General features: G+C 31.5%; 1 protein-coding gene and 1 pseudogene across 1 annotated transcript; one reads left to right on the top strand and one right to left on the bottom strand.

Moving 5' to 3' along the window:
• The first annotated feature begins 7,743 nt into the window (after window positions 1-7,743).
• Window positions 7,744-11,426, top strand: LOC114756216 (WAT1-related protein At1g25270-like). Its single transcript, XM_028945151.1, has 7 exons — window positions 7,744-7,940; window positions 8,264-8,326; window positions 8,498-8,614; window positions 9,407-9,668; window positions 9,771-9,929; window positions 10,346-10,497; window positions 10,902-11,426. Exons 1-7 carry the CDS (start codon window positions 7,747-7,749, stop codon window positions 11,092-11,094), a joined length of 1,140 nt encoding a protein of 379 aa, XP_028800984.1. The 5' UTR covers window positions 7,744-7,746; the 3' UTR covers window positions 11,095-11,426.
• Window positions 11,427-13,088: 1,662 nt separating this feature from the next.
• On the bottom strand, window positions 13,089-15,138 carry LOC114756227 (3,9-dihydroxypterocarpan 6A-monooxygenase-like; annotated as a pseudogene).
• Between the last annotated feature and the right edge of the window lie 2,844 nt (window positions 15,139-17,982).

Below are 17,982 nucleotides of genomic sequence, written 5' to 3'. Positions count from 1 at the left end.
GATAAGTAATTAACAGTATGATTATATCCAATCCAATACATACAAATAGTGGTAAAATGTGTCTACTAGAATATATTTTGGGCCTGAGTCCATTGGAAAGATAACCACTTTAAAAGTTCTACTTCGAATTTTACAAAAAAGAACAAATAAATATGTTCATATATAATATAACTTCTATAAAAGTATATATTTTTACCAAAAATAATATATATAAGTTATAAACTTTAAAAACTTAAGTTAATCTTATTGATTAATATTGCATACGAATAATTAATTTATTCTGTTTTTAAACTTAAGTTAAACTTTATAAACCTTATCAACCATGAAGAGAGATGATTTAGGTCCATGTAACTTTTTTTATTCTTTGATAATATTAATTTCTCCGTATATTTCATTGGTCTCCACGAAACTTTATTGCTAAAGAAATGCGTACAATTTTTTTGGGGGAAAAAAAAAGAACTTTTAAGTTACTTATGTTCTCCCTTTAATGCATCATACCAAAAAAATTGAAGATATATCTATAGTATAGATAGAACTCAGTTAAAAAAAAAAAAAAAAGACTAACATATCTATGGTATAAATATTTAATATCACTTTATTTTTTATTAAGGCTAGCTTATCTCCATCAATCCCTCTGAATTTTGGATCACATTATTTGAACATAACCATCTTCTTGTAATTTAACATACTGTCAATAAATTAAGAATTGGAGAAATCCTCATGTACACAGGTACATTTAAACTGTAAAGAAGAATTCATTTCAATGAAATAATTAACAAGCAATATTTGGGCAAAAAAGGAACATGTTCTAAGTAAATAATAATTAAGAAACAATTTCTTCAATATATTATTCATCAATGAAATAAATAAATAAATGAATAAAACTATATATATTAATTTTAAAAATATTATTTCCATATATTTTTGTCGGAGTGAAGTGGGGGACAACACGTACACTTTAGCCTTCTTCCTTCCATGGACAAAATGAGAAGGGGGGACTGCCTCCTTTGCCTCCACTTTCTTCTAAGTAATGGGACACACACATATATGCATATACATCTATATATATATATATATATATATATAAGCCTATAAAAAGAGGGCGTAACAAATAAAAGGTTACCAAACCAAATATCTATGCACCCATAAAACAAGACAACGTCAAATTATTTAGAAGATTCCTACATATGAATAAATATTATATATATGCATATATATATATATAAAACAAAATGGAAAAGATATATCTTCTCTGTCTATGAGCATATGACATATATATGTAGAATCAGATAATAATAATGGTGTGGCTTCAATATAACCCTTGATTATATATGCAGATTTGGAAGCATCGTTTTCCAAACTAAAGTAGGAGATACGCATATGTTGATCCATCAATTATTTAATATAAAGTCAATATTTTATCACATAAAATATATATATATATATATATATATAATATAGATGACTTAGAAGTCGAGAAGAACACGATGCATATCTTTCGCCTAGTGTGATGCATAGAAAATAAATCTAGTTCTTTAAGAGTTTGCATGATGGCATGGTAGAAAATAAAATTTAATTTTTAATTTGACAACAATTACATATATGAAATTAGTTAGTAACAAAATTTTGGTTAAAAAACAACACAAAAACACCATGCTTTTAAAAACACTGATTTGTTTAAGAGTGTTCAAACATATTAATAAGACTCAATTTAGAAGTAGTTATGACTGCTTATATATAAATTCTCAAATTTGAGTCTATATGAATATAAAGTAACTTCTAGGAGAGCTACCTAGCTCGTTAAATTAGTACTCGACAATGTTTAAATATAAGCCAATATATGCTACCGGACGTTATATATATTTATTTTAAAACAGAACAAAAAAAAATAACTTCATGATAAAGAGCTGACCACGGGCCTGTTTGGAATGACTTATAAGTAGGTTTTCAAATGTGATTTACAGAATATGAGGTAAATATATAATAGTAGATAGTAGTTTTATCTTCACTTACATTAAAACGCTAATCAAAACAGGGCCCACTTTGTATTCAAGCTTTCCCTATAGTCATAGCATGTGCTATTCATCCAGACATAAAGGTTAAGTAACAATCAATGGTTGTTTTATAAGATAAGATATCAAGAGTTGGCCAAAACAAGAAGATATCAAGAAATTTCCGGGAAAGTAAGTTATTAATATCTTTTCGCAAGGATAAAGTTCTTAAATTTAATATTACCTCTTAATATAAGAATTAGTTTAATATTCATTTTGAGTCTAAATATAAGATCCCAATCCACTTTGTCCTTTATATTTATTTATTTATTTTCAATGCATTTCTAATAGTAATTGTACATGTTAATAAATGTTTCATTACATGGTAGTTTTAGTTAATACATATATATGATTAGTAAAGATATTTAGAAAAACAAATACATATTTATTATAAATAACTGATTTAATTAATTTTTTTAATATATTCAAATTAGCTGATTAATTTTTATATCAAACACTAAAAGTCGTATATAGCATATTATTGTGTGATTCGACTTTTGCCCGAACGAATCAGCACTATTTGACGAATCAAATCACGTACAGAAAAGACGTAAAGGCGCACACAAATATGTAGGCAGCTATAAAAGATCACATTAGAAAATGGCTCACCAAACATTTGCGCCAATAAAACAAGACAAAGCCAAAATTAAGTCCTGAAATATCGGTCCAAAAAAAAAGCCCTGAAATGAAAGCTGAATAACTGGGGAAAAAGAGAATTCACACAGACATATCGGTCCCGTTTCCCATAAGGATAAGGATGTAAGTTTATTGAATGTTAACCAAGCTAAAATTTTACAGTAAGTTTACAGGTAAGTCCACACACACACACATATATCTCACTTCTTATTAAGCCTCAATTTCATCACATATGAATTTTTTTTGCCCCATGAATCAAGTCAAATTTACTCATATTTAATATCCAAACATGAGAAAATATGAATTCTCCATGCAAAAATCAACTTAATGAATAACATACTAGAAATTTTTTAGGCAAAAGTACAACTTTAATCCTCTAAGTTTATATAGTTTTAATTTGATCCTTTAATTTCAAAGGATAATTTTAATGTTTATTAATTTTAACATTATTATTTTGGAATAATGATTTTTTTTCTTACAATCATTTTTATTTTAAAAATTAAATGTAATTCATTAAAATTTAAAAATATTTTTTCAACATTTAAAATTTCAGTATCAGGATTTTTAGTAACGGTACCGGGGTTAAAAAACTAAAAGAATATTTTATAAAATTAAGAGATGAAAATAAAATATTATTAAAAGTTAAAGAACAAAGGTATACTCTTTCCACCCTAATAAATGTATATATTTGACAAGACTTTTTAATCATTATAAGCTTTCTTTCTCTTTTATATATATATATATATATATATATTTATATATTATATCTCACAATCATTATAAGCCTTCAGAATTCATGGATCAGCTTATTAATTTAAAAACATTTTTAATATATTGATATCGTCACCATGCTAACGATACTCCGCCCACCCACAGAATTACGAATGCCTCTTTCTTCCACCACTTTTTTTTTTGTCAGATTTTTTCCACCACTTTATTACAAAAGTAAAAGAAGAGTTTGATATGCATGGTGCAGCTATATATTGATTAAACAAATCAAATTAAAACATTACAAAACATAACCAAACATATGTAAACAAGATCACAAAGCCAAATATAAAAAAGGCAAAATGACTGTCTACCAAACTTCCACATGCATGCATAATATTTGACACTGTTTTATATATCTTCATTTAAAATTGGAGGAAATGTTCATTCATGAATTGAAAAGGATCATACACCAGTTTCGCAACGATATTAACTTTTTATTCTAAAACTAAATTGTTGATGTGTGTAACATAAATATTATTGCTGAAATTATTTTTGGCGAATAAACTTACATTATAGATAACCAGTTAGCTGGGAGGCTTCTCATGCGTCACAACATTTAATTTTAAAAATGAGTCATATACTATTAATATTTAATAACCTGTTAATAGTAAAAAAATTTTAAATTTTATATTAATAATAGCGGTATGATTGACACTCACTACAATTATTAAAAAAAAATCTAGCGTAAATTTCAATGAACATATTGATATTCTCTCAACAGTAATAAAAAAAGAGAATAATGGAGAGAATTAAGAAAAATATTTAGAATGTTTTAAAAAATTATATTAACTAATTTAATTAATATTTTTATCTACTCAAATTAGTTAATTAGATCTTATATCAAAGATACGAGAAATATTAACTATTGGTAAAACTGCTTTTGAGGAAACGCGTACTATAGTATTATTTGAGGTATCTTTTGGCGCTCAAAAAAGAAGTCAAGGTCACCAAACGTGTATGCACCTATCGGCCAAGACAAAGCCAAATTATTGAGCTCCTCAGCTTAAATATGAACAATTGTGAGGCTGCTTTCGCAGAGAAGGAAAGGTACTTATCTATGCGGCCCACAAAGATCAGTTTTTTTGTCAAAAGATAGTTTTCGCACGTCAGAATAAATTTGGGTTGAGTTCTTTTTTTTTCGTTTTTAATTTATTACGTCAGGAGAATTTGAACCTTTTAATGTCTAGCCATATATATATATTTCATCCTTACCATTTAAGCTAACTCAGCTAATCAGTTAAAATATATTAGAAGTAACTTATAAATAGAATCAGAAAAATATAATGTAAGAATTTTTTTTTCTTTTTGCTGTCACGATATAAGAATTTTATGTGTAGGTGTATTATAGTATTTTCATCTTATAACATTAATAAAAACCATATCCACAACTCCATATAACCACACAAAAAAAAAAAAGAACTATTGCATATAATTATAGGCATGAGTTTCTCTTAGTCTATGCTGTTTTTACCTATTGTCTAGGAAGGGTTTCAAGAATTGAGGTAACGGTTTTTAAGCATTATAAGTGAAGGTTAATAGTTAATTCATGAATTAGGCAAAACTTACCAACTCAGATCAATTATTAGCGTGAGTGGTACAGTCTCTCATTATTTAGCCAAATGGTTATGTGTTCAATTCTTAATCCTTTATATGGAAAACCTAATTGGGAGAGATAGATTTACCCTTAATTACCCTTACCCTCAATGCTCAAGAAAAATTAATTTCTATTATTCTCCTTGAAGAAAGAAATTAAATAAATTAGGAAAAAATTTTATGTTTGTTAAAAAATCAACAAAAAAAGTAAGTAATCTTTACTTTGTTTTTTCCCCCAAAAAGTAATTTTTACTTTGTTAAATTTTTCAGAATCTAACGCAAACATTTTCTGATGCTGATACATTTGATGCAGCTATAAAACAAGGCACGCACGCACAGCAGAAGATGGATGACCAAATTAACAAACACAAACCAGACAAAGAGAAATCAGAAAAGGCTAAAGCAAACACTACTGTTTCATAATTTCCACATGGGTGTACTATAATTATTTGACATTTAATATCTTTATTAAAATTACTCATAGAAAGTGTTGAATGATGAATTGAATCTGAACTAACATGCTCAAAAATTAAATATAATAGCGCGCGCACACATGTACACAGCCACCACCAGGTTCTGTTAATTGGATAAATGTATCCATCTGAATAAAGTTGAAGCACCATAATAAAAAGCATGAGGTCTTATTGGCAAGTTGGCATTTGGAAAGACGTCCTCATTGACCAAACTTCTTCTCAAAAGTGTGACTCTCGATCGTTGGCTTTACAACCTAAGATTATTTGTGGAACACGGGAAGCCCCCCTTTTGCTCCAATTATTCTTCTTTTGTCTTTCCTTTGTCTGGTCCATAAAACAGAGCATTATTATTAGGTAGAGTGACTTTTTTCTTTCCTGTAGTAAAATAGTAGTGCTCATACGGATTGGCAATTGTAAATTACTTATAAGCATTTTTACGTAATGACTTCACATACTTACCTCATATTCAATAAATTCCTATTAAAAAAATCTGATTATAAACAATTTCAAACAAACCTATAGTATACGCACCCATTACATACCACCTTTTACTAAATGTTTGAGCTCACAGGCTCGCGCTTAAAAACGTGCTTAGTGTCAATTGGGTTATAAAGCCCCGGCTTATTAATTAGAATAATTAGTCACATGAATATATCGTCTTCCTTTTCAAATTTACAGAGTCTTAGTTCAGAACTAGAAGGAATAGCGTTAAAAAGAACCAGAAGAAATAGAGGGTAAAATATATGATTTTTCTTTGAGTTTTATTGAATTACATGAACATCAATCATTATTTCTAGAACTTAAACAAATCTCCTTTTAAAAAAAAAACAAGTTGTAATAAATTTTGCAGATTTTATCCGAGAGCTTTTGTAAAAGTACACATACATACATCTGAAAGTACAGGTACATCTCTTATTTTCTAAATAAGACTTTCATGTATACTTTAAATATAGAAAAGAGGCTTGTATGTATAGCGTTATGAAAATTCAATGAATGTATGTATAATTAGTCATTATATTAAAGAGTATGTTTGTGTAGGATTTTTTTTAAAAAAAAGATTAATGTTTGAAAACTAAAGAATGTTTATGTTTATATTGAAATTAAAAAACCTCTAATTTTAGGAAAATTTAAAATTCCTTGCACATGTCTTTTACTTTTAGGTTTTAGGGATAAATTTCCACCATTTGTTGCCGTAAGTCATTAATGTTTTATTCTTGTCTAGAGATTCCAAGTTCGATTGCTAGTGCTAGGTAGTAGTGGAATGAGTTCAGCCATAACTGGAATAAATTGAAAATGACCCAAGATTGTCCTCTTTTTGCTAGAAATGTTCATTATCTTTTATTTTATAAATTTTATATATGGTGATTAGTTACAAAAAATAATAATTTTTAATCATATCACATCATTATTTTTATGAATAATTAGTTTATTATTTTGTAGTTTAAGGATTATATGGCCATGAACACATCTTTCTGTCATATTGTTCTAATATTTTCATCTGTCCAATTTTTTTAAAACAAATTAAAATTCATTCCTCTCTATGTCATGCCAAGCATGATGATAAATTGCATAATTTATTTTTTATTTAATATATATTTTAAATTACATGTTGGCCCCTTCAGAGAAGTTATATATGTAAATATTATTAATCTAAAAGATGTTTAGATAAATTTTATCAAAACTTCGCCCACTGTTGTACACAAGTCCTAGAATTGACTTAAACATTTCAAGCATTTATCCATGTTATATGTTACAGGTTATATTAGCAACACATCAACGTAATACTGCCATTTTTTTTGGGAGCAAAAATGATCTATATCCGATCCGTTATGTTTTTACCAAACATGGGGACAGTAAATATACTATTTCAAACTTCATTTATGCGGTAAATACTAGTTGACAACAAGATATTCCGTTTTCTACGGAAGAAACAATAAAATATTAATTATTAACTAAATAGCACATTCTTTCGTGGGCCCAATCACTATCACTTTAATTAATTCCTATTCATTCATTGCATCAAAACGATTAATCCATATCATCATTCAAACTCTTCCTCCTTTGAACACCTAATAAGAAACTCTATAAATACTCACCACTTCCGTGGTTCTTCACCATCCACTCAACAACCTCACAAACCCCTCTCTCTCTAACTCACTCTCTCTCTCTCTAAAACTCAGAAACTTATAGTTGAGAAAGAAGAAAGAGAGCATTGTGAAGAGATGGAGGATTTACGCAAGATGTTGAATGGGTTAAAGCCAGTGATATTAATGGTGATGGTTCAGATTGCTTTTGCAGCAGTGAATGTGTTATATAAGCTCGCCATTAATGATGGAATGAGCATGAGGATTGCTACCGCCTATCGTCTTCTCTTTGCATCTGCTTTTACTGTTCCTCTCGCTCTTGTCTTTGAAAGGTCTGATTCCTCCTCCTTCATTACTTCCTCTCTGGTCTTAAACGTACGAGCTAATTAGAAATTTGATTTGGTTTTAACATATTAAAAAAGGGTTTTCATACAAGGATAGTTTTCATTGCAAAGAATAAAAAAAGTTCTCTGAGGAAAACAAACAGATTTTTTATATATAATAAATAATAGTTAACTTAACTAATTTTGTTAATTATTTGTAAATTAGTTATTTATGTAGTTCCTGCGTTTAGGAGTAGGAGGGTTACTTAATTCGGTGTTCATTATATTAACTTGGCCAAAAATGGTTCTTTTTGTTGTTTGTGTTTTGACAGGAACAAGAGACCAAAGCTTACTTGGAGAGTACTTTTCATGGCATTTCTTTGTGGCTTATTTGGGTACATATTTCTTCCCTTTTGCACGTCCTTGTTTTTGTTTGGATATTCTAGGGTTAACCGCCACCAAAACAACAAGTATATATGCTTTGTCTTTTATGACCAAATCACTTATGTTAAATAACTGGTATATGTATTCATATGGTTTATGTTTATTTTTTAATTATATTTCAGGGGAAGTTTATTTCAAAACCTCTACTTTGAGGCTCTGGCTTTAACATCGGCAACGTTTGTTTCTGCTATTTACAACCTTATTCCGGCCATCACTTTCATCTTGGCTATCTCTTGTGGGTATGTATATATAATATTTGTCTCCATTTTTTATCTTTTTAGTAAATTAACTAACTTTTTTATCCTCTGAGCAAAAAATATTTTTTATACTTTTATTTAACTAACATGTTCAACAAAGCTGTGCTGAAGTCACATCTTAGTGGAAATTAAAGTTACGTATCGTGATCCAATATTATATTTATATCAAAATTATCCACGTGGCTAAAGAGGCTTAAAGGGATAGATAATATTGACAATAGCATATCTGCATGACCAAAGTCAAATCACTCTTTTCCTTTCCTTTTTTCTTCGCTGAATAAATTAATCTTTATCTTGTTTTTATAAATATTTAACTGTCGACATGCTCATCAATGATATAAATTTGCTTTATATAAAGCAGTGCTGAAGCCACCCATTGATCGTACATTCCAAAATGAATATCGAAATTCTCTCTATGGCCTAGTGAGATATATAAATATATATATTGTGTGTATTATATGTGTTTGTAGAGAGAGATGAGTCTCTTCTCCGTGGGACGCTTTATCTCTCTTTTTTAGCCTAAAAAAAAAAAGTCACTTTACCAAAACTAAATCTGTTTTTATGTTATATTGGGTTGGTCTGACAAGTTGGACTAGCATATATTACTAGCTGTATTGAAATTTGTTTGTTAATTATTATACAACTTAGTGGAAATTAAACTTTACCAAATAGGACTTTATATTAGTGTAATAATTAACTATGCATAATAGATATACTTATTTTAATCAACCTATTTGCTTTTTTTTTTTTTTTTTTGGTGTTAAATGTATAAAGGTTTGAAAGATTAAGTTTGGGAGCACCAGGAGGAAAAGCGAAGGTGTTAGGAACTATAATAGGCATTGGTGGGGCAATGCTTCTTACTTTCTTCAAAGGCTTCGAAATTCACATTTGGTCCTTCCACGTTAACCTTTTGCATCCCCATCATCATGACCAAAACGGCGTCGTATTGACCCCACAACATGCTCACTCAGAATTGCTTGGTGTTCTCTGTGCCCTTGCAAGCTGCTTCTCCTATGCCTTTTGGCTAATTATTCAGGTCACTTTATTTATTTATTTATTTAATTGTTCATCTTCTTCATCATGTCGTTTAATTTGTGATTCAGAGATATCTGAATTGTCGTTTTGATATATGGAACAGGCTAAGATGAGTGGGGAATATCCGTGCTATCTCTCAAGCACATCTTTGATGTCTACAATGGGATCAATACAAGCCACTGTGTTTGCCCTCTGTATGGAAAGAGATTTTAATCAATGGAAGTTGGGTTGGAATGTTAGGCTCCTGGCTGTTTCTTTTGCGGTATGTTACTATCAATTATTTTATTTATAATAGCATAAAATCACTAATATTAGTGGAAGTTACATAATCCTCCTTCAATAAAGTTAAGAATTTGAACAATACAGATGATAAAACAAAACATGTTGAGAAATTTGTCCCCCTTAAACTTGACACTAATGACCATCCATATGTAACGTCCGATATCAAATAATGTAAGGCATTCGTCCCTTCTGTCTTCCATGTTAAAAGATTGATTATTCCATCAATTAGGCAGTTTAATATAAATGATTAAAAGAGATATCTTAGGAAAAAGAAAACGACATACTGTTTTCTCTCCAAATAAACGAATTTTTTTAATGCCTACAAATTAGTTATTGAACTCGTATGTTTAAGACCGATTGAGTAAATGATTAAAAGAATTTTGTTGAATTTTGCAGGGGATTGCTGCATCTGGGATGGTGGTGATAGTGATCGCGTGGTGTGTGAGGATGAGGGGTCCAATGTTTGCTTCTGCATTCACCCCTTTAATGCTTGTAATAGTGGCCATTGCTGCTTCTTTGACCTTGAATGAGAAGCTCTACTTGGGAAGGTATGTACAATGTTGATGCTGAATCTTATAACTAAACTACTACCTCCAATTCTTAATACAAAAGCTAGTTAACCAATTTAAATAGATTAAAAAATTTTATTGAGTTAATTATTCGTAATAAATATGTGTTATATTTCCCAAAGTACCCTTACTAAATATGTGTATTAGTTAGAACTATCATTTGATAAAACCTTTAATATGTGTAATTATTATAAGAACTACTTTGAAAAAAATAGATAAATATAAGAGGATTTTATATTTAGAACCAAATTGGATGTCAAACCAACTCTTATATATACTAAGGACAAAAGGTAGTATACTCTATAAATATATATATATATATATATATATATATCAAACATTGGATTTAATTGGGGGTTTGTTGGTTAACGTTGTACGTGCAGTGTGGTTGGAGCATTGTTGATAGTGTGTGGGTTGTACGTTGTGCTGTGGGGAAAGGGCAAAGAAATGAGAACGATGACTCAGTTGGTGCCATCATCAGAAATGAGCCAACAACATCATCTTGATGAGCCCATTCAAGTTGTAGTCACCAACGTATCAGATCCTAACCATCACAAGATTTCGCCAGAGCAATAATATATGTGTAGTTTCTGCTATATATGTAAAGTTCATCATCATTGTTCTTCTGCACTTGATGATCCGCCAAAAACTGATGAGCGTGCATGATGAAGCTAGGCAATGTCGTGGTCTCAGAGACTTGAACGACGTCGTCAAAGTGTTCCGATTTGGAGATCCTTCGTCCACTTGATGATTTATATGAAATGTAATATGATAGAGCCAGAGAGAGATAGAGAGAACGAGAGAGCTTTACACTACTTGTGCTGTGTTCCATGAACAAGGAAGCCATCTATTTTCTGTGTATATCTCCTCACTTTAATTAGTAGTAATTATAATTATGTATTTTAAGCCCAAATCATAAGATTATGTTGTGTTAAGGGTTCACTAATAAATTCAATTGCTATATTTACTTTCATGAACTTTATGTAAGTAGAGATTTATACCCTTTACGTATACATGCAGCATCATTGCCCAATTTATGTAATATACAAGGCAGTTGACAAAAATTGATATCTTCTACTCTATATATGATTTAGAGTAGAGAATAAGTTGTAGGAAAAAAACAATAAAATATCCTCAAAAATATTAAAAGACAAATTATTTTGGATGAATTTCAAAACCCCAAAATCAAATTCCTAATATTATCTTGGAATTTTAAATGACAAGATTGTCCTTATACTCTCAGTAACTACTTTTGTATAACTATTGACTACTTTAGCTTTACTATTGACTATTTTTATTTTTAAAGTTCTGATGACTACTTTTATATAGCTATTAATTGCACAAGAACAATAAATATCTAAATAAAAATAGTTCCTTAAACTCCAACAACACTTAATACAACTTTTGAATTTTTGAACCAAAATTAGTCAATAACAAAAATAAAGTAATCAACAGTTAAACAAAAATAATCATTGGATAAATAAAAACAAATACAGTCAATAACTAAAAAAAAAGTGGTAATTACATAAGAAATAGTAGTGCAGCAAGGGCAGCTTCAAATTTCTTTAAACTCTCTCTAAACATGTATGCTTGAGTGGGCTTAGATACATACAGAAGAAGCCCAAAACAATTAGATTTAACCCAATTGGTCCCCCTTGTTTGAAACTTTAGGCCCATTATGTTTGGCCCCAAGGAATTGCCATAGGCCTTTTGAAGGCGGACGAATCTTTTTTTCTCTCGAGAAATTAAAGTAAATTTTATTGCTCCACGCGTACCTTTTTCTTGCTCTTAAGACATATGTTCTCTTCTGTAACTCGGGAAATAGAAGTGGAAGAGGGAGGGCCCCCGGGTGGCTAATCATAAATTAAATGGATTTGGAAATTCATTCCGTAAACTTAAGATTTTGGTAGATAAAAGTGGGTTCATTTTTGCCCACATGTATCAATTTAACTCCTTTTTTTAATTTCTATGAATTAAGCAAAAGGATTTAATTCTAGAGAAACTTGATATATTATCATAGCCTACAAAATTACACTTACCTGTAATCATGAGCAATGCCGTTCACCACATACTCCTCTGGTCCTTAATATAAGACCCATTTAACTAATTTGATTAGATTAAGGAAGTTAGGTAAGTTAGTTAATTATAAGAAAAATGACACATTTTTTCTAAAACACCATAATCATCTTTCTTAATACCCCATCTCCCTCTTCTACTTGATTATGGTTGAGGAAGTATCCATATGGGTAATTTAGAGAAAATTGATAAATATGAGAAATGGGTCTTATATTTAGGACCAAAATCAACTCAAGAATTGGGTCCTATATTAAGGACCAGAGGAGTATTTTGCCTAACTCATATAATTTTCAATTTTTTCCTCCCACACAATACCCACACACTTAATTTTCACTACATAATTGATATGTTTTAAATATGCTAATAGAAAATTTCTTAGAAGAAACAAACTAGAATTTATATCAGAATATTTTACATAATTACACACACCTTGAATATAAAAGAATAGGGAGTTACTAGGCATTACAAAATCACTGAACAAAAACTTACTACACCTACACAATAGAAGGAAAAGGGTCTAGCAGGGGCACAGGAATATAAATCATGGGATGAGTCCTTGGAAGGGTTAAAGATGGTTTCCGGTCCATATTGACCATTTGATTGCCTCCAATCACCTCTTAATCAAAGCATTGAATCATAGCAGCTAGGTTAGTTTTCACAATCTATTGTGCCAATGAGGCACCAGGACAACTTCTTCTTTCACTTCCAATGGAATTAACTCAAAATTCCCATAATCATGATGATCATTCATCATAAACCTCTCTGGCCTGAACTCAAGTGGGTCCTCCCACAACTGTGGGACCCTCCCAATTGACCATAAGTTTACAAGCAACATTGTATTTGATGGAATCTCAAAAACGCAAACGTTGCAGCTTTCAGATGATTTTCTCCCTAATAATGGCACTGTTGGGTGAAGCCTTAGTGTTTCTCTAAAGATGGCTTGTAGGTATGTTAGGTTGACTAGGTCAGATTCCTCTACTATCCACGCCTCTCCTGCAACTGAATCAATCTCTTTTCTTGCTTTCTTCATCACATGGGGATGGTTGATTAATCCTGCCATTGCCCACTCTGTGGTTAAGGCTGATGCGTCACTTCCAGCCAAAAATAGGTCCTGCAATATTTAACAACATATATGCATAGTATTGCTTTTGAAATACATACGCTGCCAATTATGTGCAAGAACTTCTATAAAGAGATCAAATCACATTTATTATAACTAACTAATTCATTTGACTTTTTAACCTACCTAAATTACTCAATTAGCTCTTTAATATATACTCATTTGATCCTATTTAGAAGTCACTTCTAACATGTTTTATACAGACAAAAAAAATAAATTTTATTAACTCTTATTTAAAATTCAATGGCTTTTTAACTTTATCCCTATTTAATATATATTATATGCTATGTAAACAAAGTCAACACAATAATAAATTAATAGTAAAATTATATATCCATACAAAAATATTCTCTCAATAGGATCAAAAAATGCCTTCGCTCACAGTCCTTTAAGGAGGTGTTTGGGATTATATCAAAAATGCTTTCTAAAAATACTTTTTTGCAAAACAAGACAAACTCCTCCACATATTTATTTTTTATATCGTAAAGGTACTTTTAAAATTATGATTTGGTTTCCATCCAAACATCCCTTAAATAGGACTAAAAGAGTGTGAGTGTGTGTGTATCAATCAAGGATCGGAGGGAGTAAAACACAAAGATAGTAAACATGAAAGTAACTAAAGTTTAACTTATTAGCAAGATGAAAGCTTTGATGTTATCTAGGGAAATTTTTATTTCAGAAGTCTCATCATCATGTATGTCGGGTAAAATATCAAGCTAATCCCTTATTTTTCTTTCTTCCCCAGCCATCTTCTTCACTTTCCTCGTTTCGTCTTCATGCTCCTTTATCACCTCCTCCATCAAAACGTCGAACCTCTCTCGAAGCCTTCTCAGCCTGTTTTTCTTCGAATCCTGAAAATTGAAGTACTTAAGAAACCAAATAAAATCAGATACATTGAACTTCCCTATAAGCTCCACCATGTCTATCACCAACTTTCTAGTCTCTCGAGCTTCATCATCATTCCCAGAAGAAGATCGACCCATAATCATTCGTGATATAATACCATTGCTTAATGTCAAGAGCTCGTGACCAACATCAACATTTTCACCAACCAACCCTTTCTTAAGCATAACTCTTAGAAACCTCATTGTCTCCGATCGCCTCACCGGCATGAGGACATCTAGGGTTCGACCACCTAGAAGTTGAGAAATGCATAGCCTCTTCATGAACTTCCAGTAGGGTCCATAAGGTGCAAAAGCAAAGCCTTTGGATCCATACAATAGGTAGCGAACGTCGGCTTTTGGGGACCTTTGGAAGAAGCAAGATTCGTGGACTTTAAGGAATTCTTTGCTGATTTCAGGAGTTGAAGCAACAATACAAGGGACATAGCCGAGAAAAAGTTGGAACATTCGTCCATAGAGAGTGGAGAGACGATGAAGAGCTCGGCGTGGTAAGGGTAGAAGAAGGTGGAAGTTGAAGGGAATTGAAAGACGACGCGCAGCAGAAATCAACTTAAAATTTTAAAATTTTCAATCTTTTGCCCGGATCTACCGATCCCGTTTAAGTCAGGTAGTAAGAAGCATTACCTTCGGTGTTCAATTTCCTGGTGGCTCGGTGATTCCGCCGTTCAGGATGCCTCTGCTCGCCTCCTTTGTCGTTCGAAGTCGACAACTCCGGTCGGCTTCCTCTACCGGTATCCACACGAGTAGCCCTCAATCTCGAACGACGTGCTAGCATCTATGTCCGTCTAGGGTTTTCAAAAATCCATCCTCTCTTCTCACTTTTGGCCGTCCCTTATCTGCTTAGTGCTTTCACTCTCACTCACCAAAACCCTAGCTCCCTAATATCGAATATATAGGATGCTATAGGCATTATGAATGATATTTAATTTCAAAATTAATCCTAAATTAATACAATATCAAATATTACATAATTAGATAAGAGAACAATTAAATAAATACGGTTTATATTAAATCCGTCTCACAGATTTAATTCACCTATTTATTTAATTCAAAAATAAAGATATGACGGAATTAATTTACATAGATCTAATTTATCCTTATAAATTAAATCTAACAATTAATATCTCTTATATTTATATAATATATATATACGAATATATATATACACGTCCACCCTATATTATTCATTGAATCTAGACATATCTTAGATTCAATGAATCTGGACATCATAACTCGTGTTGGGCTATTTTGTGTGCGACCCTGTAGGCCCATATGAAGTTGGCAGTGGGCCATTAACTATAATGACTCACAAGTCATAAGCGGTCTCTAGCAAGACATCACGACTACCCAAAACATATAAGGATCATTGAACGATGCAACCTTTCATACAACTATATCACGTCCCTTTTGTCACACGACATTTTGGTCATGGATGAGGCATGGAGAACGTCATCTTCCTATTCATGACCGTTACTTTCTCGATCCCTGAGTAGTCTGAGTATAGAAACGGAACTACCTTTCCATTATAGTATGGCCATACATTTCTCAGACTCACTCATCGAAGGGCCCAGTAATGTCTCTCTATAAATGTGAGGGACAAATTCCATCTTGACCATTCACATTCCTCCGCATGAAAAACCACTAAGTCTGAACATAGTTTTTATGATCACTCGGTCAAAAATGACTTTTGACTAGGTCAAAGCTAAGCGTTTCTCATGTAGGAATCCATGATGATCTCAGGTCAAAGGGCACAGTGACATGGTTTGTATATGAGAGAAGCTTATGACTTAACCCATGCAGCTCTCTCATAGCGGGTCGGTCCAACACCTTGTACTCTTACATGTGCCTATGACTTTAATTTATATCTCTATATATCTTTAAAGTCATACTGGTCTTATTTCATCTTTGCTCCCACATAGATGACCGACTAGGGACATTTAGGATAAACCATGAGTTATCCAAGGATAGTCATCACAGTAAACATGCAAATAATATGATAACGTAATTAATAAATTCATAAATCAACAATGTTCATAGCAAAATGATTGGCCCCTAGGGCACAATTTCCAACAGAAGTTTGCGATGAGAGGTAGCAACAGTGGGCCCAATGGACGAAGAGGATGAGCCTTGCTCCGATTTCTGGTGAATAGGGTTGGAACCAGAACTATGGACGCTAATCCTAGCAACATAAGTTGGATGTAACCCTGAAACGAAGCCATGCATGACTGGGAAGACGATGGTGTTGTTTGAAGCCTTTTTAAGTATGTGCTCATGGTTTCATGTAAGGATGATAAGGCTTTAACTATTGCACCTTTCACGCAATGTTTGTAATTCTAATTGGTTGAATTAAGGGAGAATTATAATGAGATCTCAAAAAAAAGATTTAGTTACCCTAAAGTCTATTAACAAATAAAGAGTAAACAATAATTAATTTCATAACAGAGAATAATAATAGGTTCAGGCTTTTAATAATTAGATTTTTTCTTTTTAGGAACTCTTTGTAATTCTCTCTTGAATTAATTGTCATAGAGTTTCTCTTATATAATGTAGTTGTTTAATACTTTAGGGCAGAATGTGCCACCTAGCTACCCATTTAATATAACAAAATTTCATTCGAATTGTCAACACTGTCTTGTCATAAAATTATGGTCCGGGTGCTACGAACTCGATAATTATTTTGGTGATTCTTTATGTTGAAAACTATTGTTTCAAAAGAAAAAAAATCTTTTAACCCTGGCATAAAAATAGAAAATGCTAATAATAAAACAAAATTATAAGAGCTAATGTTACTAAAAAGTGAAATCATTACAGAAAAATTGACTTTTGTTACTGCTGAAAGTATAAAAGTTGCTACTGAAAGTTTTCAGTGGCGATGATGCTTAAGAAAAATTAGCTTTACTGACGCCACGTCATCACCAGCTACCTCCTCCTCATCACTACGGGTCGACACATCATCACCGACGAGATGCCTTGTCACCACTAGCCACCTCCATGTCATCGTCGACCGCCTCCATGTAACATCCTAATTTTCATATATCTCATATTTAAACAAATTTTTATAGAATAGGTAGAGGTTAAATATACATATATGTAATTAAAATAATTCTGATTTTATGTGTGTGTGTGTGTGTATGTGTATGAGAAAATGAATAACATAACAATGTTAAGAAGTTCCACATTGACTAAATGATAGGAAGTGGATAAAATAGCAATGTTAAGAAGTCTCACATCGACTAATCTTTAGAGTGAAGGAGTTTGAGGAGCCTATATATAGGAGATAGTGAGTGGAGCTTGAAGTGAGTAAATAATTTTCGCACATATCTGAGGTAGTCTCAGAAAAGTGCTAGTTTTGAGTTTATTAACCGT

The sequence above is a fragment of the Neltuma alba genome, unplaced genomic scaffold (genome assembly GCF_004799145.2).
Source record: "Neltuma alba isolate B1F8T4 unplaced genomic scaffold, ASM479914v2 tig00010377_pilon, whole genome shotgun sequence".
Taxonomy (NCBI): domain Eukaryota; kingdom Viridiplantae; phylum Streptophyta; class Magnoliopsida; order Fabales; family Fabaceae; genus Neltuma; species Neltuma alba.
The sequence above is the reverse complement of the archived record's forward strand: the minus strand, read 5'-3'. Positions and strand labels throughout refer to the sequence as shown.